Raw genomic sequence first — 24,264 nt, forward strand, 5'->3', positions numbered from 1 at the left:
CCAGCAGCTCTGCTGGAGAAAAGACTTGGTTATCTGTTCTGGTAAAGATTTCGGCCTAGGAAACCCTATGGGGCAGTGTACTCTGTCGCTATGAGTCAGAATCGACTGGACAGCAATGGGTAGGAGTTGGAATCGACTCAACAGCACACAACAACATTTTAAGGTATAGAATATAGCAGACACGCATGGATCCTCTGCTCAGACTTAACAGATATTAACATTATGCCACATTTCCTTCAGACTTCTGTCTCTCAATGAAATATTACACATACAATTATGACAATATTACACATACAATTATGACAATCCCTGCCCCCAACACCCCAACCATTACTCTGATATTTTTGCAGTGTAGATTAGTCTTGCCTCTTCTAGAATTACATATAAATGGAATCGTATATTTGAATAAAAGTGCTCTGAACGTTCTTGTACAAGTCTTTGTGAGAAAATATCTTTTCATTAATTTTGAATAAATACCTAGGAGTCGGATTGTTGCATCATAGGGTTCTAGGCTTTATTTTGCAATTCTCTTCGGTGTAGGAGACAAATAGCTTTGCGAGGCTTTTTATTATAAGTAACATGCTTATAGTGATAATAAAATTTTCGGTTTTAGGCATTGCTTACAGATTTTTTTCATGAAGGAGTCTGCACAACAACTCTTACATACACGAACACTCCACTCTACACAGGCATTTCCTTTTTCCCATTTTTCCAATAGAGTTATAATTTTGCTTGGATCAGATTTAGTGTTTACATTATCTTGACTATGTAAATACTACCCACAGCTCAGCCATGTAGTATACTATGATTATTTTTCCTTGCCCAACAGTTTATTCTCCCTGGAATTCTTATTTATTCATTTCAGAATTCCTGGCCCTTGATGGTCATATAGACACTACTCCCACCCCCTTATATTGGCTCCACCCCTGGTAGAAGGGAAACCTCCTTCCCTACGTGAAGAAAATCCCGCCTTTGTCTCTGGATTCCCTCTACACATTGGCTGATGATTAGTCTTCTCACCTGTAAGTACTATGTCCCATCCCCAGGGGCAGCCTAGGCTCCTCCCCGTCGCTGTTTTTTATTTCCCTTTGAGGGTGTGAACGCTATAACCCCTGCCGTCACAGCTTCTCCAAACCCTTTTCTGCCCTCAAAGGTTTCTTCCTCCACGCCACTTTCAGCCAGACGTGTTTCCGGGGTATTCGCCTATCGGCCGTTCGTTCGCCTTTCCCTCCCCGGGAAAGCGTTTTCTTTTGTACGGACACGAGAACTTCAAAGATGGCCACGCCCGCTATGTTGTTTCCAATCTTATTTTGTACGAAGTGGATAATACCACGGCCATCTTAGCTTTTCTCCGTAGCCCACTGAGGTGGACGTAGCCCGCGCCTATGTTTGATTTGTGTAAGCTCGAACCTTTGAAAATTTTTGCAATTTGCGCGGCATCGTTGGTGAAACTTCCAGCCTCGCGGCGAAGGGGTTAAGGTGCCATGATTTGAAAATTTTTGCAATTTGCGCGGCATCGTTGGTGAAACTTCCAGCCTCGCGGCGAAGGGGTTAAGGTGCCATGAAATGGAGTAGTTTCGGTGGCTCTTCATCGCTCCGTGACATCCCTGGCTACTGAGGCAAGTACAGGCACACTATCTCTTGTACGTCAGTATTGAAAGATGGCCGCCCCCAAGGAGCCAAGGCGAGGAGGGCGCGGTCTTATTACCTCATTCGGAAATGCCGGATATCCAATTGTCCTTGTTCCTAGACACACCTGTCGCTCTCATCCGCCGCGGTAGACTGGCTCCGAGAGTAACCAGCGGGCAGAAGTGGAAAAATTCACGAAGTGCGTGCGGCCTCCGGGAGGTCGCAGTGGGGTCACGAGAGAATCAGGTCAGTCCGTGGAACAGGTTAAGGGGGTAGGGTGGAACCGTTGGGTAGCACGTGGGTTCCCTGACGTGGATGTCTGTAGCTGGGATGCTTTGGGTTCTAGTGGTCGATGATTAAAGGTCTGTCGAAATCAATGACTGAGAGTCCCGTGGCCTTTTCGGGTCACTCTGTAGGGCTCAATGATTGAGAACTGGGGAAGGGGTGGTGATTGTCAGTGAAAGCGATGTCTGGATTAAATATGCGACGAGTCGAGGGGTTATGCTCAGCGTATGAGGGTGTATCGTCCATCTTTCGGAATTAATACGAGGGAGAGGTGGGATCAGCGTTTGGGGAGACCCAGGGGTGTGTCAAATGGTTGAGAGGCTTGTGAGGGCTGAAGCTTTAGAGGCCCAGGCACCCTGGTTGAGTTGGTTGAGGCTCAAACTTTGGCTGCAAGCGAACGTTACATTCCTTCCCAGTCTTTCCAGACCAAATCCCTCTTCAGGGACTGGTTTGAAAATCTCTTGGCTTCCTACATCTCTCATTCATCTCGTCCCCTCCGATATCAAAGTTTTGAGGAAGATCAAAAAGTAAACAAATCTAGAGGGTAAGCTTTCCGTTAAATTAAAGGTGAGAATTTTGTCGTTCTGCAGGTTAGCTGTATAAATGTATGCGTAAACAGTTTATGGTTTGTTTTTTTTTAAAGTATTTTCAGGTTCATTCTGACACAAGTAAAAAAGCAAAATAACATCTCTATTACCTCAAATTCTGTTCTCCAATAATAACTTTTATTAAAATTTTTGTATATTTCAATTTGGGTTTTGGTTTTTCTATGCTTGATTTTCATAATTCAATTTAACTCCTGAAACCTTGGTATAATTTATTCTTCCAGTTTATTTCATATCATAAATTGTTTAAAAAAGGTTTTTTTTTCAATTTGCAGTAGTATGCCACCAAGAGGCAAACCCACGGCATTGTGACTAAAATCACATTAAATATATGCATACGTTTAGATAAATATAAGTACTTTTTAAAAATTAGTTATCAGTGGACCCCTGTGGAGCAGTGGTTAAGAGCTCTGCTGCTAACTAAAAAGTCGGCAGTTCGAATCCACTGGCTGTTCCTTGGAAACCCTACGGAACAGTTCTACTCTGTCCTATAGGGTCACTACGAGTCGGAATCGAATCTATGGCAATGGGTTTATCAAGAACAGGCTATAAATCTGCATTCACCTAAGGGTGTTTTTTCCTGTTCCTCATCTCTACGCTGATTTTTTTTTTTTTTTTTTTTGCAGTCATAAGTGGGTTTTTTTTTTTTTAACTTTTGACATTTTTGTTCTTTTCATCTAATATGTTATTATACAGAAGAGCAATTACTTTTAGAATATATTGTTTTGCTCACCTCACTGAACTCTTATTATAGCAAGCTTCTCCATCCCCCAACGTTTATTGTGAAAATTTTCAAGCATATAGCAAAGTTTAAAGAATTTTATAGTTGTATATCTGTATGCCTACCATCTACATTTTACCATTAATATTTTATCGTGTTTTGTTTATCGTATATCTTACCATATATATCACTCCTCCACCAATCATTAAACTATCTTTTAAAATTTTTGGTGTATTTCAAAGTTTGTGGTGCAGTATTACTTAATATGGCCCTTCTAGACATAGTCTTGTAACTCCCACCAGATGATTAGGTGGGACTATGCAAATAAGGTGCTTATGGACCACCAGAGGGATTGGATAGCTTGCTAATAATTCAAATAAGGTGCACAGCACCTTGTGGGGGTGGGACCATGCAAATAAGGTATATGGAACCCTAACAAGAGGATTGGTCAGTTTTGCCATACTACTAGGCTTAAAATGAGCCATCTGCCAAAGGGGGACCTGACTACCACCAAGAAGAAGAGACAGGAGCAGAGCGTGTCCTTTGGAACCAGTATACCTGCACTGAGAACCTGGTAGACCCAGGAGACAGAGAGAGAGCTGTAACACCGGAGATGACAAGAAGCAGAGAAATGGTGGCTGCAGAGGCAGCAGAACCAGGAGACCAGCAGGAGATGGAGTGAGAAAGCTGAGTGTCTTCAGACAGGAGGCTTCCTGGCAGAGTAGGGTGCCTCCGGACACTTGTCGGTGGAACTAGGATTGCTGACCTATAGAGCAAGAGAGCTGAGCGCCTCTGGGCCAAGGCTTACTGGTGGAGTGGGGTGCTCCTGGGTACTTACTGATGGAGTTAGAGAGCTTTGTAACTCTTGCCCAAGCAGGATAGAGGTCAAGCTGAGGGGCCAAGGGCCAGAGGGAGGCCTGCTTGCAGGCACGGCTGAGAAGATGCTGTTCCTAATTGAAGAACTGAATCCTGAGTCATTTCTGATCCTGAATTGTAACCTGTTATTTCTCTAATAAACCCTGAAACTGTGAGTACAGTCTGTGAGTTCTGTGTCACCATTGCAACAAAATATTGAGCCCAGCAGAGAAGTAGAGAGTGCTGTGGGAGGGACAGCTGGTGTCAGAATTGGTAAAAGGGTTGGAGACAGGACATATGTCTGATCTCCAGCTCATAGGAATCAGCTTTGGGCTGTTGATCTTGACTCTCCTTCCCCCTTGTGAAGTTAGAGGAGGTCAGACACCTCTGTCATGCGATTTTTTACAGTTTGAAAAGTCTGTTCCTTTCCCCATTGAGTGGTGTTGGCACCCTTGTGAAAAACCATTTGACCGTAGAAATATGAGCTTATTTCCTGACTCTCAGTTCTATTCCAAAAGTGTATTAAATGGTTCCCAGGGACTGGGGGGCTAGGAGAAGTGGGGAGTTATTGCTGAAGGGGCACTGAATTTCTCTCTGCGGTAATGAAAAACTTACAAAAATAGATAGTAGAACAACATGGTGAATGTAGTTGATGTTACTGAATTGTACACTTAAAAATGGTTGAAATGGCAAACTTTTTGTTGTATATATTTTATCACAATAAAATTAAAAATTTACATATTTACTTTTCAGCCACGGGTCCTGGCTCCAAGAGCACGACACATCAAGGAAAGTAAGGTGGAGGTTCCAGGACTTGTATATCTTCATTTATGGGGACAACCTTGACTGGAGGCTGAGATCTTTAACCAGAAATTTAGGGCAAATCAAGAGAGACTAAAAACACACTATCCTAGTTACTGGCAATCTCATGATAACAGAAGAAAATGATCAAGAACCAGGTGACTTTTGGTTTGTTTTACTCTTAATTTTACTCTATGATTGATTTGTAGAAAACTTTAAAAGTCAGTTCATTTAAATGGAAAAGTATCCACTGGTAAAGCAGGATTTGTGGAGAAGTAAATTTACATACTAACTTCAACATCAAGGCAAAGTAGGATCAGGAATATACTGTAGTGGGGTTTACATTAACTTTACCCAAAGAATTTCTCTTTGCCCTTGGTTTCTGAGACAAAAAAAGAAAAACAAAACAACAAACCAAATCCATTGCCATAGAGTCAATTCTGTCTCAGCGACCCTGTAGAACAGAGCAGAATTGCCCCATAGGATTTCCAGGGAGTGACTGATAGATTCAAACTGCTGACCTTTTGGTTAGCAGCTGAGCTCTTAACCACTGTGCCAATTTCATAAAAAAGAAATTGGAATTTAAGTATCTTCAATAAGGACTCCAGACCACACCTAACTAACAGGTTACAGAAGTAAGTGTATTGTGTGGATTCCCCAACTTGCAGCTGGCATCTGCCTGTTGGGCAATCTGAAGGATGGTGTCCTTTTAACTTGTGAGATCTGACCTAGCTCCGGGTGGCTGTTGTTGTTGTTAGGTGCCATTGGGTCAATTTCCACTCATAGCAACCCTATGTCACAGAAGAGAACTGCCCCATAGGCTGTTCTTAGCTATAATCTTTATGGAAGCAGATCACCAGGTCTTTCTCCCATGGAGCTGCTGGATGGATTGAACTGCCAACCTTTCAGTTAGCAGCTGAACGTTTAACCATTTGCACCACCAGGCCTAGCGTCAGAGAAAGAAGCGCTGCATGGGTGGCTGGTGTCAGCACTGAACAGAGACATGAAATGTGGGGACTTGTTATATCCTCATAGTTGAGGATAGAGTAGTGGGATTCTGAGATTTCCCCATGATGCAGTTGTTCATAGGGTTTGCCCTAAATGACGAATCTTGGAATATAATGTGTGACTGGTACATCCTGTGAGTTACATTAGCTGTCCACTTCCATGTAATATCTCTGACAACATCAGAACTATAGACTCCTAACATGTCACATGCTTTGAACTGATTCTGAGGAGAAAGCAAATTAATTCCTCGGAGAATGTCAATATTCCATCGCACTTCAGTTTCAGATTTCTTTGATAGTTCCTCCTAGAGGTGATGTGGTGGATGGTGTCCTTCTCATAAATGTAAAATGAGGCTTCCTACACCTGTTTTTTCCAGGGTTCCTCAGATACCCCTGTGGGAATAGGCCAAGAGAACTCAGTTGACACATTTCTTCACGGGACCATAGCCAGGTGACCCATGGACCCAGGCTTGTGACAGTCAGGGTTAATTTAGGAATAAAGCCTGAATGGTCTAAGGGAAATGGAAGGATTGCATAATTTTCAAAGGTCCTGTATAAAGAGTAGCCAAATTGGTGTAAAATGGTAGTAACAATTGTAGTAGCATCAGAACCTGTCTAACGTCATTGGGGATAATGACCAGGATCAGCCTAAAGCTGATTCCCATGAGGTGGAGGTCAGACATACCTCCATCCTCCCACGTTTTTACCAGTTGTGACACTAACCATCCTCCCCATGGCACTTTACTTTCCTAGGTTTGATAATCTGTTGCAATGGCCACAAAGACCTCACAGACCATACTTATAGTTAAGTGGTTTATTAAGGAAGTAATGGTACAACTCAGGATCAGGATCAACAGGCTACAACTCAGGATCAGGAAGCATGTAGGCAAAGTCTCCCTTCTTCAGTGCAGGACAGCTCTCTCATCTTCTCTCAGCCATGCAGGGCTCCTTGTGGGGACAAGCCTCTTCTCGGGCCCTTCACGACAGGCTTCCCTTGGCCTTGCTGTCTGTCACCATTCACTCTACCACAGGGGCCCTTCTGGGCCTGTTGCCACCGGCTGTGCTGCTGGGCCCCATCTTTGCCTCTTGCTGTTTTCAGTATCACAGCCCTTGACCTGTGTTACAGCTCTTTTAGGAGGTTCCTTGCCTTCTCTCTCTCTGCTGCTTCTTTCATCTGCTTCTTCCTGCTGCTTCTCTTCCTGCTTCTGTCTGTCTTTGAAACCTCTATAGGGTTGGCTGCTTGTATCTACAAACGCCTTGTCAATTTCAAGGCATGGCCCTCCCACCAGGGCCACAAACTGACCAAGCATCTCTCGGTAGGCCACAGACACTTCATTTGCATAGTCTGTGGTCATTTCATTTGCATAGTCTGTTGACCAATCCCTGCAAGGTGCATATGAATCACAGGGCAGCTGCAGCTCAGGGCCAGACAAAACATCAAACCAAGTTGTTTACAGCTTACTCAGGAAGTGTAACAAACCCTCTGGGGTAGAAAACTAGGGCTAAGGTAACTCCTCAGGGCTTAGGGGAAAAATCTCTCAAGCTATTTTTCCAAAGAACCAAGGCTAAAGGCCCCATAAAGGAATTCATTTCACCATATCTGGCGTTTGCATACAAATTTGAAGTAAGGGGTTGCTAGTTCTGTCGTCTCGTAAGGGATGGGGATGTTGGGATTCAGAAGGTTCGCTTTTCAAGTGTTCTCTATATCAGATAGTACAAGGTCCTTCCCCATGTTATAATCCAATTCTTAACCTCCCACCTATTTTATTGCCTTTTTTACTTAGTTATACAAATGAACATGGATGCATTTTAAAGGTGAAATACTCCGGTGATAACAAAGTACATGTAGTACACAGGTATTGGCTGTGAAGACTCATGGTCGTTATAGGAACACATTATTTATTGTGATGTCACTAGACTATGTTTAAAACGAAAAAAACATGTGCCGTGGAGTCAGTTCTGACTCATGGTGACTCCATGTGTTTCAGGGTAGAACCAGCTCCACAGGGTTTTCAATGGCTGTGATTTTCAGAAGTAGATTGCCAAACCTTTCTTCCGCGGTGCCTCTGGGTGGATTTGAACCACCAGCCTTTTGGTTAGCAACTGAGTGCTTAAATGTTTACACTACCCAGGACTCCCAGAATATGTTTAGTGCCTGGCAAATACATGCTTAAGAATATGTATTACAAATGTTTCTAGGTTAGCAAGAGGATTTAATGACAGCTTATTATGGAAAATTCTCATTTATTGAATGAATGGACGACTGCACAATTACAGAATATTTTTGTGGAATTTTTCCCTCTATCATAATGTATTTAAAAAAACAAAAACAAAAAAAACACTTTGGTATATAGGTGCAGCCTATATGTTGGAAATGAGCAGAACAACTTCCTTCTATGTTTGTCTTAGTTATCTACCAAACCAAAAACCAAACTCACTGCCGTGAAGTTGATTCCGACTCAGCAATCCTATAGGACAGAGTAGAACTGCCCCATAGTGTTTCCAAGGAGCGGCTGGTGGATTTGAACTGCTGACCTTTTGGTTAGCAGCCAACCTCTTAACCACCACACCACCAGGGCTCTTCTTAGTTAACTAGTGGTGCTATAACAGAAATACCACAAATGGATGGCTTTAACAAACATAAATTTTATTTTCTCACAGTTTAGGAGGCTAGAAGTCCCAATTCAAGGTGCTGGCTCTAGGGCAAGGCTTTCTCTGCCTTTTGGCTCTGGAGGAAGGTCCTTGTCTATTTAGCTTTTGCTTCCTGGTTCCTTGGAGATCTCTACGTGTGTTGGCATCTACCTTACCCCATCTCTGCTTCTAGCTTTTGTCTTTTAAGAGCCTGGCTAGTAATTGAAAGGTTGGTGGTTTGAACCCACCAGCCACTCCATGGGAGAAAGATGTGGCAGTCTACTTGCATGAAGATTTACAGCCTTGGAAACCCTATGGGGCAGTTCTACTCTGTCCTATAGGGTCACTGTGAGTCAGAATCGATTCGACAGCAACAGGTTTTATGTCTCAAAAGAAATTGACCAAAGATACACCCTATGCTAATCCTGCCTCATTGTCTTAACAAAGACAACCCATTCCCAAATGGGATTATAACCACGGGCATAGAGGTTAGGATTTACAACACAGTTTTGGAGGACAGGTGGCACAGTGGTTAAGAGCTCAGGCTGCTAACCAAAAGTTTCCACCAGCCTCTCCTTGGAGACCCTATGGGGCAGTTCTATTCTGTCCTATAGGGTCGCTGTGAGTTGGAATCAACTTGACAGCAACAGGTTTTTGTAATTCAGTCTGTAACAGTATAAATAAAAGAGAAACAATTCATATTAAACAGGACCCTGTTATTATAGGAATCACTGACGTACAGGGATGTGGCTGTGGATTTCACCTGGGAGGAGTGGCAGCTCCTGGACACTGCTCAGAAGGACCTGTACAGGGATGTGATGTTGGAGAACTTTAGCAACCTGGTGTCAGTGGGTGAGGACAGCTCCCCTGTGTCACTCAGAATGCTCTGTCAGTGACCTTTCCTTTCTCAGTTTTTGAAAGCTTTGGAATATCTGTAATGTTCTAAAATGGTAGCTTCTCATTCCCCTCTCTGGCCCCAGATAAGAGGATATAATGTGCCCTCTCCTGAGAGAAAAGCCTTTATTTTGCAGACCTGCAAATTGCATAGTTCCGAAAATATAACATTCTCCCATGTTGACAGACTGCAGCCCAGTTTGGTGAGCCTAAGTCTTCTGTCATTTCCCATGAACAGGGTTTCAAGCTGGCAAGCCAGATGCACTCTCCAAGCTGGAACGAGGAGAAGAACCATGGACAGTAGAAGATGAAATCCAAAGACAAGCCCGTTCAGGTGAGTAATAAGAACTGGCAAAGTGGGTGGCTGAGGAAGTCATATTTTAGTCCTTCAGAGAAGGTGTCCCAGCTGTGAGGGTATCTGAGGATACACAAACAGTGTCTTCATGGATCCCTCTCACCTTACAAAAGCTCTTTTTCTTTTAGATATTTAGAGGAAAATATGCCCTTTTATCTCTTTCTGGATTTCATCCCTGTTTATTGCATCTGTTGGTGTTGTTGTTGAGTAGATTTCAACTTATGGTGACCCCACGTGTGCAGAGTGGAACTGCTCCGTAGGGTTTTCAGAAGCAGACCACCAGGCGTGTTTTCCGAGGAGCCTCTGGGTGTGTTTGAACTGTCAACCTTTCAGCTGGTAGTTGAGCACGTAACTGTTTCTGCCACCCAGGGACTCCTTTTTGCATCTAGGTGTTCTTGATTTTTTCCCTAGGTTTCTTATTCCTAGGATTCTGAAATCTTACACCATTCTTTCCCTGTTAGAGTATGACTGCCTCTTCTTCCTCAATTTCTGTGAAATTCCACCTTCCATGCCTCTCTTCAAAGAGACATTTTTTATTTCAACGCTCTCTTCTGACTACTGCATTTCCTCCTACCATTGGCTAATTCGATTTCCTTTCCTAACATTCAACCCTCTGTTGGAGACTGTGCCCCCCACAGGAACCTGTTTTATTCTTGTGCACTTATCTGGTTCCTGGCTTCTCTTTTTTCTCCTATGAGGTCCTCTAAAGATTCTGTTTGCCATTTTTTGCTCTGTTCTTATATCCCTTAAAAAACTTCCTTCATTTTAATAAGCTCTTGTTCTCTGGGAACTCATAAGTTATCATCTCCCTTAATACTGTGTAACCAACATGCTCGTAACATATGTATTACTCTTCTGTATGACAATTTCCCAACAAGTCCCCACTTCCCTGTGGGAAGAACCACAATCATCTTCCTTTTGAGAAAACCTGTTCCTTCCAACCTTTTAAAAATGTTGTTCCTTTTCTATAATTGTACATCACATATTCTGGCCACAGTAGAGTTACCTGGAAACTTCCTTTCCTCTTCAGATCCGTCATTTAAAGTCTTTGCTAGTCCTGTTGATTTTTAAAAATTTCTCCTTCTCAGTTCCCAGCCCAGAGCAGATCATGAAACCTTATGCCTGCTTTGCTTTAATCCTTTGTTGTTGTTAGGTGCCGTCAAGTTGATTTTGACTCATGGGGACCTCAGGTGATACAGAGTACAGCTGCCCTACAGGGTTTTCTAGAGTGTAATCTTAACGGGAGGAGGTCTTCAGGTCTTTATCCTGCAGAGTCGCTGTGTGGGTTCCAACTGCCAGTCTTTCAGTTAGTAGCTGTAAAAATGGCATGGCGCGGGTGTCTGCCCTCTAACTTCACAAGGGGGAAGGAGAATCAAGATCAACAGGCCAAGGCTGATTCCTAGAAGGCAGAGGTCAAACATACCTCCACCCTCCAACTTTTATCAATTCTGACTCTAAGCTGTCCCTTCCATGACACCCTCTACTTCTCTGCTAGGTTCAATAATTCGTTGCAGTGGCCACACAGAACTCACAGGCAATACTCACAATTATGGGGTTTATTAGGGAAGTAACAGGTTACAATTCAGGTTCAGGAATGCTTGGGATACTGTTCTTCCATCAGGACAGCTTCTTTTCAGCTGTGCCGCAGGCACACCTCTCTGGCTCCTTGGCCTCTGTCCTGCTCAGACAAGTGTTACAGAGCTCTTTTAGCTCTGCCAATAAAGGCCCGAAGGTGCCCTACTCAACCAGTTAAGCCTCGGCCTGAAGGCACTCAGTTCTATTGCTTCATGGGTTGATGAGCCGCCAAGTACCCAGAGGCACCCTATTCTGCCAGGAAGCCTTCTGCCTGAAGGTGCTAGCTTTCTCTCACCATGGGCCGGGAAGCCTACTGCAACATCTCCTGAGAGTTTCCTGCCAGTCTCCTGATTCTGCTACCTCTGCTGCTGCCATTTCTCTGCCTCTGCTTCTCCTTGTCTCTCGTGTTACACCTCTCCCTCTCTGTCCTGGTTCTGCTGCCTCTTTATGATTTCCATGGTACAGCTCCTCTTTCTCTCTCTTTCTGTCTTCTGTTAAGCCTAGTGGGATGGCAAAACTGACCAATCCCCTAGTTAGGGTTCCATCACCTTATTTGTGTGGTCCCACCCCTACAAGGGTGCTATGCACCTTATTTATATTATTAGCAAGCTATCCAGTCCCCTTACTGGGCTATAAGCACCTCATTTGAATAGCCTCACCCCATCATTTGGTAAGAGTTACAAAGACTGTGGCTAGAAGGGCCATAATAAGTAATTCATTGTGCTAGAATAACCAAGCACTTAACCATTGCACCACCAAGCTCCTTAATTCCTTCCTAAACAGGTAGTCCCCAACTTATGACGTATTCAAGTTACTACGAGCTGCAGTTAGGACCGGCCTTTTTTTTTTGTACATCTTATCAGTAGTAATATGTACTACATTCAGTGTTGCAGCACGTAATATCATTCTCAGATGTTAGGTGTTCAATATTATGATTTAAGAAGATACTGATAATAAAAGACAATAATAACAAAAAGTAAAAAAAATGAGGTATTTGACTTACGTCAGAACCAACTTAACGACATTGGAATGGAACCCGATCGTAAGTTGGGGACTACCTGTAATCATTAGTTCTTGTAGTTCATCTTAATTGATATTGCTGGATTCATTCCCATAGAACTTTCCTTTTCCTTAGCATATTCCGATGACATCAAGTCCCAGTTAATCATATTACCTCTGGTATATGATGGAAATTTCTCTTCTGTCAAGAATCTACAAGATATGGCATCATCTTGGCATCATTTTCCTGACCTCTCTGACCTTGGTAGAGAGGGTGAGTCTTGGTCAGTTTCTGAATATATTTATAAAGGAGGCCAGATGGTCTGATGGGCTTTGCCATGGAAGTAGATAAAGGATGTGAAAGAAAAATACAAATGAAGGGGGATGGTAAGATTTTTGTCATAAGTCCCGGGAGGAGTTGCCATTTACTAAGGAGAAGATGTATGGAGGAGATGTGGGTTGGGAAATCAGGAATTAGGTTTTGGATGTTATAATTTAGACATACATATTTGCATCCACACGGAGCTCTCTGCTGTAGCTGGATGTACCAGAGGAGTTGAGGGAGAGTTTAGGACTTGAGATAGAAATTTGGACTGGATGAGCTCTTCTAGGGAGTACAGATAAAGAAAGGAAGAGTCTTAGACAATAGAGATGAAAAAGATATGTATGCGTTAAATGCATGGTGTCTTAGTTCCTTAGTGCTGCTATAACAGAAATACCACAAGTAGGTGGCTTTAACGAACAGAAATTTACTTCCTCACACTTTAGGAGGTTAGAAGTCTGAATTCAGGGCACCAGTTCTAGGGCAAGGTTCTTTCTTTGCCAGCTCTGGGGGAAGAGCTCTTTCAGTTTCTGTAGACCCAGAGTTCCTTGGTTCCTTGGAGATCACCACTTGGCATCTACTACCCCCTCCCTTTGTGCTTGCTTTTCTGTGCCTAATATCTCAAACGTGATTAGGTTTAAGACACACCACTAACATGGCCTCATTAACTATGAAAATGGCATGACGGGGCGTCTAACCTCCTCTAACTTCACAAGGGGGAAGCAGAATCAAAATCAACAGCCCAAGCCTGCTTACTCTGAGGCGGAGGTCAAACATACGTCCACCCTCCAACCTATTTTCCAATTCTGACACCAAGTGTCCCTCCTATGGAACTCTCTACTTCTCTTCTGGGTTCAATAATTCATTGCAATGGCTACACAGAGCTCACAGACGATACTCACGATTATGGGGTTTATTAGGTAAACAGCAGGTTACAATTCAGGTTCAGGAATGACTCAGGATACAGCTCTTCTATCAGGAGCCTTTTCTTAGCTGTGCCCATAGGCACGCCTTTCTCTGGCCCCTTACCCTCTTGGCCCTCTGCCTGGCCTCTGCCCTGCTCGGGAAAGTGTTACAGTGTTCTTTTAGCTCTGCCAATAAGTGTACCAAGGCACCCTACTCCACCAGTGAGCCTCGGCCCAAAGGTGCTCAGCTCTAGCTCTGTGGGTCAGCAAATCTAGCTCCACCAAGTGCTCAGAGGCACCCTCCTCCTCCAGCAAGCCTGCTGCCCAAAAGCACTCAGCTTTCTCACTCCATGGGCTGGGAAGCCCACTGCGCTGTCTCCTGCCGCCATTTTTCAGCCACCTCTTCTTGCCACCTTCAGTGTTACAGCTCTCTCTCTCTTTCATGGTCTCTTAGTTCCAGGAGCTTCTCAGCATAGGGATCCCAGGTCCAAAGGATGCACTTCGTTCCTGTCTTTTTGTACTTGGCAGTGGTGAGATCCTCTCCTCCCACCCCTGAGATGGCTCATTTTAAGCCTGGTAGGATGGCAAAACTGACCAATCCCTTTGGTGGGCCACAATTACCTTATTTGCATAGTCCCGCCTAGTCAGTTGGTCAGGAGTTACAAGACCATGGCAAGAAAAGCCACCCAAAAATTCATCACACCACACTAATAAACCTCATAATCTTGAGTACTGTCTGAGTTCTAGGTTGCCATTGCAATAAATTATTGAACTAAACAGAAATAAACAGTGCCATGGGAGTGACAGTTGGTGTTAGAATTGGTAAAAAGGTTGGAGAGAAGAGGTATATCTGACCTCTGCCTCATAGGAATCAGCCTTGGGCTGTTGGTCTTAATTCTCCTTCCCCCTTGTGAAGTTTGAGGAGGTCAGACACTGCCCCATACCATTTTTACACCACTTGACCCTACTTGGTGAACCACAGTCCTAATATGTGCTAGAAAAGGTTGAATTTAGTCAGAAATAAAGGAATACCTTCCAGCAGTAAAGATTTTAGTAGCAAATATAGGATAAATAAGGTCCCTAGAAGGTGCAAACAGTTTACGTTCGACTGCTAACCTAAAGATTGGCAGTTCCAACTCTCCCAGTAGTACTGTGGAAGAAAAGGTCTGGCAGTCTACTTCCATAAAGACTATTGTTGTTGTGTGCTGTTGGGTTGATTCAGACTCGTAGTGACCCTATATAACTGAGTAAAACTATAGGGTTTCCAAGCTGTAATCTTTATGTGAACAATTCACCAGGTCTTTTCTCCTGCGAAGCTACCGTTGAGTTTGAGCTGCCAATCTTTCTGTTAGCAGCCGAGCACTTAACCATCACCAAGGCTTCTTCCATTAAGATTACTGCCAAGAAGACCCTCTCCAGTTGGGGTCGTCATAAGTCAGGATCAACTTGACAGCAACTAACAACGACAGGACATATCTGCATGTGATATATGGAAGTTCAGCTTTTGAACAGGAGGTATTTCTGCTAAATTTCAGGGCTGTATGAAGTTAACTATTAAAATAAGCAGTAGAAATGGTATATTTTAGAAATTTAAGGGAAAGAGCTAAGGGATATACAGAGAGTAGGGAATGATACATGGTATGCAGGAGGCATGTCTAGTATTTACATAAAGAAGATGATGAAGGGCAAAAGTGAAAGTGTAAAGTTGAGGAAGTGCAAGTCTGCACTGTGCAAAGTGAAAAGATCAGCTTGAAGCTGACCACAGGAAGGCCAGTTTAGAAAGTATTTGTAGAGGAAGTAGTGAAGTGGAAACGGGGGTAAATGAGGTAATCATGGTAATGTTAACTTTTATTTCTAGGCTGATTGTTGTGGGCTTTATGTGGTAGTAATTGAGGTAGAATGGTGGGTCTTTAAGTTAATTTTTTTTATTATTCTAGCTATACAGGCAGTCCCCGTTTTACGAACAAGATCCATTCCTAACTGCATCTTTAAGAATTTGTAGTTAAGTCGGGACAGGTGCATATGGTTCTGTAAATATGGCATGGGGACAGCATCTGACCTCCTCTAACTTCACCAGGGGGAAAGGGAATCAAGATCAACAGCCCAAGGCTGATTCCTATGAGGCAAAGGTCAGACATGCCTCCTCTCTCCACCATCTTTACCAGTTCTGACACCAACTGTCCCTCCCATGGAACTCTCTACTTCTCTGCTGAGTTTGATAATACATTGTGATGGCCACACAGAACTCATAAACAGTACTCACAATTATGAGGTTTATTAGGAAAGTAACAGGTTACAATTCAGGTTCAAGAACACTCAGGATACAGTTCTTCCATCAGGACAGCCTCTTCTCAGCCGTGCCCGCAGGTACACCTCTCTCTGGCCCTCAGCTTCTGCCCTGCTTGAGCAAGTCTTACAAAGCTCTTTTAGCTCTGCCAGTAAATGCCTGGAGGCACTCACTGTACCAGCAAGCCTCTTGCCTGAAAGTGCTCACCTATAGCTCCATGGGTCAGCACACCTAGCTCCACCAAGTGCCCAGAGGCAACCTACTGCTCTAGCTCACCACACCGTCTCCTGCCCATCTCTTCTCCCACAGTTTCTTTGCCACTGTTTCTTGCTGTCTTCAGTGTTACAGCTCTCTCTCTTTTGCTCTCTCTCTGTGTCCTGGTTCCAGGAGCTTCTCAGCACAGAGATCTGGAGTCCAAAGGACGTGCACCATTCCTGGGTCTTCTTTCTTGATGGTGGTGAGATCCTCTCCTTTTGCCTCTAGGATGACTCATTTTAAGCTTAGTGGGATGGCAAAACTGACCAATCCCCTCATTAGGTTCCATAGACCTTATTAGCATGGTCCCACCCAATCATTTGGTGGCAGTTACAAAGACTGTGGCTAAAAGGGCCATATTAGCTATCACTTCACCATAAAACCACCACAGGTTCTTATTTAGCCTTACTTTAGTACAAGAAAAGGCTCAAACAGTGATTTAAAAGCCACACGTGTAGGTGATTGTGATGAAGAATTGTGGCCAGGAGGGGTTGGTTCAGTCGTTTCAAAGTGAGGGCAAGTTTACATAACATTAAAGGGCAAGTACGAGTTGGATGTTTGTAACTCAAGGCACCCTACTCTTCCAGCCAGCCTCCTGCCTTAAGGCACTCAGCTTTCTTGCTTTGCAGGCCAGAAAGCCCACTGTGCTGTCTCCTACCAGTTGGCAAAACTGACCAATCCCCTTGGTGGGCCACAATTACCCTATTTGCACAGTTCCACTCAATCACTTGGGTGGGAGTTACAAGACCATGGTGAGAAAGGCCACACAAAAGCAATCCATCACACTGCAGCCACCATTATCACTATCCTTTTCCAAAACATTCTACCACCTTTAACATAAACTCAGTGTCCCCACTCCCCTGCAAAAAAAAACCTCCCCCTTTCCCCTTCCCTCCCACCCTGGTAACCACTAATGATCTTTGGTTTCTGTATATTTGCTTATTTCATGTAAGATCATATAGTACTTGTCCTCTTGTGACTGACTTAACATTTTCAAGATTCATCCATGTTGTGGCATGCATTAGGACTTCATTTCTCTTTACTGCTGCATAATATCCACTGTATGTATATACCGCATTTTGTTTAACCATTCATCTGTTGATGGACATTTCAGTTTCCACTTTTTGTCTATTGTGAAAACCACTGCAATGAACAGTGGTATACAGGTTTCTGTTTGCATTCCTGCCTTCCCTTCTTCTGGGTATGTACCTACAATTGAGATTGTTGGATCATATGGTAATTCTGTGTTCAAGTTTTTGAGGAACCACCAAACTGTTTTCCACAGTGTCTGTACCATTTTACATTGCCACTAGCAATGAATGAGGGTTCCAGTTTTTCTACAACCTTGCCAATACTTATTTTCCATTTCTACATAAATAGTGTTACTTTTCACCTGGGTGGTAGCAAGTATAGCAGTAGTAAAGGATGTCCAGTAGTTCTTAGAATAGTGGAAGGCAAAACTGTTGAGAGTCTTGATCTAGGATGAGCAATGTTATCCTCTAGGACCCCTTAACTAATGGCAACCAAGACATAAATGCTGAATTTTGGAAGAGGATGCTATTAGTGACAAGGTGTGGGCTTGGGGATTATTACATCAGAGATATTGAAATGGGAACAATTCAAATATGACATGTATGCAGGTACAGAATGTGACTGAAAAGTGTGATAGTTCCCTAGCCAGTGAAACAGTATCTACTTCTGAAGATGACTGTGTGGTCCAAATTCCATAAGGATAATTCTTTTTCTATATGGATATAGGAGAATGTGCCACAGCTATATATGTTGGGAGTTTTGGGTACAGTTTTCCTCTAAATGTGAGGTTGATGCTTTGGGAAGTTTGATTGGATGGCGTTCTACAGAATGAAGAATGGCAGCAAAATAGAGCAGCAAGATGACCAGCCAAGAATCTTATCAGTTATCTGCAAATCAAATGCTGAGTTTACAACATTCTGAATTGCCTGTTTGGAATAATTGTTTCTCATATTTGTATCTGCGTATTTTCCTTATCAATGTGGTCAATATTTGGTGTTTCTCAGTGGACTTCTTTTCTAAATCCAAATTGTAAATGTAACGAGCCTTCATTTTCTTTCAATTTACATATTTTTTCAAACACGATCTCATCCAGTCTTCTGTCCTTGTATAATATTTATATAATGATGATTTCCACATTGTTGTCTTCAGTCAAGACCTTTCTCAAGATTTATATATCCAACTGGGTTCTTCATGTCTGTGCTTGAATATCAAATAACCATCTCAAGGTTGATAGGCTTTAAAAGGTACACTTGCTTTCTCACAATATTCTGAATCTCAGTAATATTCCCCATCTCATTAAAATGCACTACCTCCCTATCCAGGAGACCCTGGGTTGTGCAAAAGGTTAAGCTCTCGACTACTAGCTGAAAAGATGGCAGTTTGAACCCGCCCAGAGGCATCTTGGAAGACAGGCCTGGTGATCTGCTTCCAAAAGCTCACAGCCTTGAAAACCCTATGGAGCACAGTTCTCCTTTGTACACATGGGGTTGTTATGAGCTGGAATGGACTTGACGGTAACTAACAACAACAGCAATCCACCTATTCAGTGACTCAAGCCCAATAATTAGAAGTAAGCTTTGACTCCTCATTTTTATTAATTTCCTCATATTGAATACATAAATGAGCTTTGTCTTTTCTTTCTCCAAAATATATCCTAATTTCCTCCATCACTCTCTTCACTACCCCCTGAAACCACTTTTCACAATTTCCAGCTATCTTCATTTATTTCATTGCTTCCTCATTTATTTAATCTTCCCTAACTAGAATGTATGCTCAGTGAAAACATGTTTCTACAACCTTATCACCAGCACAGTGTTTGGTACCTAGTCATAATTTAATAAGGATTTGTGGATGGATGAATGTCTTCCCTTATCATTTTGAAGTAAGTACCCCTCCAACTTCTGTGGTCCAGTACCAACAGTGACTTGATTTTACTTTCTCAACATGTTTTATAAGCTCACATTTAGAAAGCAGCCAAATCTATATTTAATCATTTTGAATGATCTAGCCTCGCTTATACACTGACTGCTTTTACCTTTTGTTTTGTTTGTTTTTATTGTGTTTTACCCCTGTCCAAATAATAAGGAATGTAACTACTTGGAATTTCTTTAAACTGAAGTCATAGGGTTCTCACTAAAAATCCAGTCCACACAAAGCCATTTGTGAAGTAGTATTTTATTCTATACCGTGCTCATGGAACATAACCAGTTGCCGTAGAGTCAATTCTAACTCATGGCAACCGCATGTGTGCCAGAGTAGAACTATGCTCCATAGAATTTTCAATGGACAATTTTTTGGAAATAGATCACAAGGCCTTTATTCTAAGGTGTCTCAGGGTGGACTCAAACCTCCAACTTTTTGACTAGCAGCTGAGCACATTATCTGTTTGCACTACCCAGGGTCTCCATGCTCATGGAAGACTTCATTTTTCTTTTCTTTTCTAGAAATCGAGAAAGTTGATGATTATCTGCAGGGGCACTTGCAAAACCAAAGATGTCTGAAGAGAATGGAACACTGCCAGGGACATAATGTATTTGGAAATATTGTTTATCAGAGGAAAAGTCATTTTCCTTTAAGGCAAAATCATGATATATTTGACTTATGTGGAAAGACATTGAAATCAAATTTATATTTAGTCAACCAGAGCAGAAGCTTTGAAGTAAAGAAGCCTCATAAGGCTAATGGAGGTGGGAAATCCTTTCTCCATACTAAACATGAACAATTTCATCCTGAAATTAAATTTCCTGAATGCGGAAAACCCTTGAACACAAAGTCACAATTCATTAAGCATCAAAGAACTCACAAGATAGATAAACCTCATGTATGCAGTGAATGTGGGAAAGCCTTCATCAAGAAGTCTCGCCTCATTGATCATCTGAGAGTTCATACAGGCGAGAAACCTCATGGATGCAGTGTATGTAGGAAAGCATTCGCCAGAAAGTCCAGGCTCACTGAACATCAGAAAAGTCATATAAGAGAGAAACATTATGCATGCACTGAATGTGACAAAACCTTTCCCAAGAAGTCACAGCTAATTATTCATCAGACAGCTCATACAGGAGAGAAACCGTATGTATGTAATGAGTGTGGAAAAGACTTCGTCAAGAAGTCTCGGCTCATTAATCACCAGAGAGTTCACACAGGAGAGAAACCTCATGGATGTAGTATATGTGAGAAAGCATTCGCCAGAAAGTCCAGGCTCATTGAACATCAGAGAACTCACACTGGAGAGAAACCATATGAATGCACAGAATGTGACAAAGCCTTCCGCTGGAAATCACAGCTCAATGCGCATCAGAAAACTCATACTGGAGAGAAATCTTATATATGCAGTGATTGTGGAAAGGGCTTCATTCAGAAGGGCAATCTCATTGTACATCAGCGAACGCATACTGGAGAGAAACCGTATATATGCAGTGAATGTGGAAAAGGCTTCATCCAGAAGGGCAATCTTCTTATACATCAACGAACTCATACTGGAGAGAAACCATATGTATGTGGTGAATGTGGGAAAGGCTTCAGCCAGAAGACTTGCCTCATATCTCATCAGAGATTTCACACAGGAAAGACTCCCTTTGTATGCACTGAATGTGGAAAATCCTGCTCACACAAGTCAGGTCTCATTAACCATCAGAGAATTCACACAGGAGAGAAACCGTATATATGCAGTGACTGTGGGAAAGCTTTTAGAGATAAGTCGTGCCTCAATAGACATCGGAGAACTCATACAGGAGAGAAACCCTATGGATGCTCTGATTGTGGGAAAGCTTTCTCCCACCTGTCATGCCTTGTTTATCACAAGGGAATGCTGCACGCAAGAGAGAAATGTATCGGTTCAGTCAAGGTGTAAAATTCTTTCTCAAAGAGTCATACCTCCTCACATACAAGTGATCTCATTCAGGAGAAAAACCCTGTTAATACAGTGACTGTGCAGATGCTATCTGCAGTAGCTCAGACATCATTAAACATAGATGGGCCCCTAGCAGATAAGAATATAGTCCTTTTGGGACAGCCTGTTGCCAGATGTTCGCCCTCAAAAGATAATACAATTTGCACAGGAGAGAAACCTTATGAATGCAGTGACTGTGGTAGTGCCTTCAGAGATCAGTTACATCACATTTCATGTCATCAAAAACACACAGGAATAAACTATGATGTATTCAAAGTGGAAAAGCCTTGGTTGATAAGTGCATACTGAGAGAAATCGTGTGAATGCAGAGACTGAGAAAGCTTATTGTGGGAAGATAGACCCTATCCTTGGTGATCATCATAGATCATCAGTGAGCTCATAGTGGGTAGATTTATAATGACCATGGAAAAGCCCCTGCCCAGAAATAAGACTTAAATAGGTATCAGAGAGACGCACAGGAGAGAAACTTGGAAGGCTGTAAATATGGCTGGGTTGTCCATAGTTCATTCTGCCTCATCGATTGTCAGAAGAAATTATATAGAAATGAAACTCTGAGCACATTAATTGAAACATCTTCAGCAAAATATCAGAGAACTCATGAAGAAGAGAATCCCTGTGAAAATTATGTTTTAGAGAAATCTATCACAAGTCTAACCTCATTATATATCAGATAATACACATGATGTTCATTTTAGAACAATATACATCGAATCACACTCCTAGATGCCATGTCAGTGACTGCTATAATTCAAAGGAGGTAGTCTGTGTTTCACATAACTGGTTAAAGTTCTAGCATATAAAATGATCCCCCAGCCTCCTTTTTTGAATGAATCTTCTGTGCCCACTGTGATGCGATGGATCACTTTTATATGCCTTTCTCACCATGGTCTTGTAACTCCCACCAGATGATTGGATGCTTGTTGTTAGGTGCTATCAAGTCAGTTCTAACTCATAGCCACCCTGTGTACAACAGAAGGAAACACTGCCTGGTGCTGCACCATCCTCAACAATCGCTGCTGTTTAAGACCACTGTGTCAGTCTATCTCATTGAGGGTCTTCCTCTTTTATGCTGACCCTCTACTTTACCATACATGATGTTCTCCAGGGACTGGTCCCTCCTGATAACATGTCAAAGTACATAAAATGAAGGCTGGTCATCCTCACTTCTAAGAAGCATTCTGGATGCAATTCTTCTAAGACAGATTTTTCGTTCTTCTGGCAGTCCATGGTATATTCTATATTCTTGAATATTGAATGAACGGGTGAGACTATGCAAATAGGGTGCTTGTGGCGCACCAAGGGGATTGGACTGCTTGCTAATAATGCAGATAGGGTGCATGGCACCCTTGTGGGGGTGGGACCATGCAAATAAGATGTATGGAACCATAACGAGCAGATTGGTCAGTTTTGCCATCCTGCTAGGCTTAAAAAGAGCACCAATCTCAGAGCAGGGGGGACCTCACTACCACTAAGAAGAAAAGGGAGCAGAGCATATCCTTTAGACCTAGGGTCCCTGCACTGAGAACCTCCTAGACCCGGAAAACAGCTGTAACACTGGAGACAGCACAAGGCAGTAATAAGAAGCAGTGGCAGAGAAATGGCAGCAGAACCAGAAGACTGTTATGAGATGGTGCAGTGGGCTTCCCAGCCCATGGAGTTAAGCAACTCCAGTGGGCGTGCTGACCCATAGAGCAAGAGAGCTGGGTGCCTTTGAGCAGGAGGCTTACTGGTGGAGTGGAGTGCCTCCGGTCGCTTGTTGGGGGAGCTAGGCTTGCTGATCCATGATTCATGAAGTGAGAGCTGAGCACCTTTGGGCTGAGGCTTACTGGCAGAGTAGGGTGCCCCTGGGCACTTATTGGCAGAGCTTTGTAACATTTGCCCAAGAAGGGCAGAGGTCAGGCCAAGAGGTTGAGGGCCAGAGACAGGTCTGCCTGCAGGCACCACTGAGAAGCTATCCTGACCGGAGAACTATCCTGAGTCATTCCTGATCCTGAATGTAACTGGTTACTTCCCTAATAAACCCCATAACTGTGAGTATGGTCTGTGAGTTCTGTGTAGCCATTGTAGCAAATTATCGAACCCCGCAGAGAAGCAGAGAGTGCCGTGGGGGGGTCGGCTGGTGTCAGAATTGATGGAAAGTTTGGAGAGAGGAGGCATGTCTGACCTCATTCCTCATAGAAATCAGCCTTGGGCTGAGGTTGATGGTGATTGTCCTTACCCCTCCCCAAGCTAGGTGAGGTCTGTCATCACACCGCCATTTTTACACCTACCCAGGATCATTACATGATTAGCGCTTTGTTTCTTTGCCTCTTAGTTTGTCCAGTTGTTATTTTCAGACTACTGAAGTCCTTCAAAAGGAAACTAAATATATAATTCATTAATGTAATTTAATGTGTTTGGATGTGTTTAAGTTTATAAATAGCACCCAGGGGAAACAGTTCAAAACTCTAAGATAGTGTCCATCCTAGCCTATGGTTTGTCTCGTTGGTATCAACACTCTGAAAACTTTTTTTTTTTATCACTATATCATTTACCTAGTGCTGTTGTAGGAACTGTAGATGGTGACCATGATGAAAACAAAAAGTCCTTTCTCTCTTTGAGCTATGATTTTGTTAGATGAATTATATGCATATAGCATTCCTCCCTCCAGCAAATGAAACAGAGGATGTATACACCTACATTAATTGAAAGGGATAGGCAGTATAAGGATCAAAGTATTTGTGTTTAGAATGAAGGTAGACTTAAGAAATATTAAACATATAATTTTTTGTTCATGAGGCATGTTCTTATTTGGAGGGAAGAAAAGAACTCATCTTAATGTTGCTTACATAAACCAGCACATAAGTAAGTTTTTTTTTTTTAAATTGTCTTATTGCACCAAGCAGATTATAAATTCCATGAGTTTACATATAATTGTGTATTTCCCATCACATAACAAAATAGAAAAAAATTATATGTCAATTTGGAATATGAATGAAGTAGAATGAATGACTTAATGGTCTAGTGAATCAAATCTTTTCATTCAAGGGAAGGAACCATTGGAAAGAAAAAGATCAGTATTGTTAAAAAAAACTTAATCATGAATCATTTCATATCTGTCAGAATATATAAGGAGCGTATCAGAGAAGTCATAGGATCCCCAGAATAAGCCAAATTAAAAATAGTCATGCATCGTTTAATGTCCACAATATGTTTT

The 24,264-nt window shown here is 42.6% G+C and overlaps 1 protein-coding gene across 2 annotated transcripts; it reads left to right on the forward strand.

Annotated features, from left to right (window-relative positions):
* Positions 1-1,079: 1,079 nt before the first annotated feature.
* On the forward strand, positions 1,080-22,030 carry ZNF613 (zinc finger protein 613). Of its 2 annotated transcripts, none has more exons than XM_023736441.1 (6): positions 1,080-1,875; positions 4,849-5,054; positions 9,260-9,386; positions 9,667-9,762; positions 12,494-12,631; positions 19,603-22,030. In XM_023736441.1, exons 2-6 carry the CDS (start codon positions 5,040-5,042, stop codon positions 21,006-21,008), a joined length of 1,782 nt encoding a protein of 593 aa, XP_023592209.1. In that variant the 5' UTR covers positions 1,080-1,875; positions 4,849-5,039; the 3' UTR covers positions 21,009-22,030. The 2 variants fall into 2 exon arrangements, with proteins under 2 accessions (XP_023592209.1, XP_023592210.1); XM_023736442.1 differs by having other exon boundaries at positions 1,089-1,875; positions 12,494-12,641; positions 19,603-19,727.
* Positions 22,031-24,264: the final 2,234 nt, after the last annotated feature.

Source organism: Trichechus manatus, unplaced genomic scaffold (assembly GCF_000243295.1).
Source record: "Trichechus manatus latirostris isolate Lorelei unplaced genomic scaffold, TriManLat1.0 scaffold00087, whole genome shotgun sequence".
In the NCBI taxonomy this organism is placed as follows: Eukaryota; Metazoa; Chordata; class Mammalia; order Sirenia; family Trichechidae; genus Trichechus; species Trichechus manatus.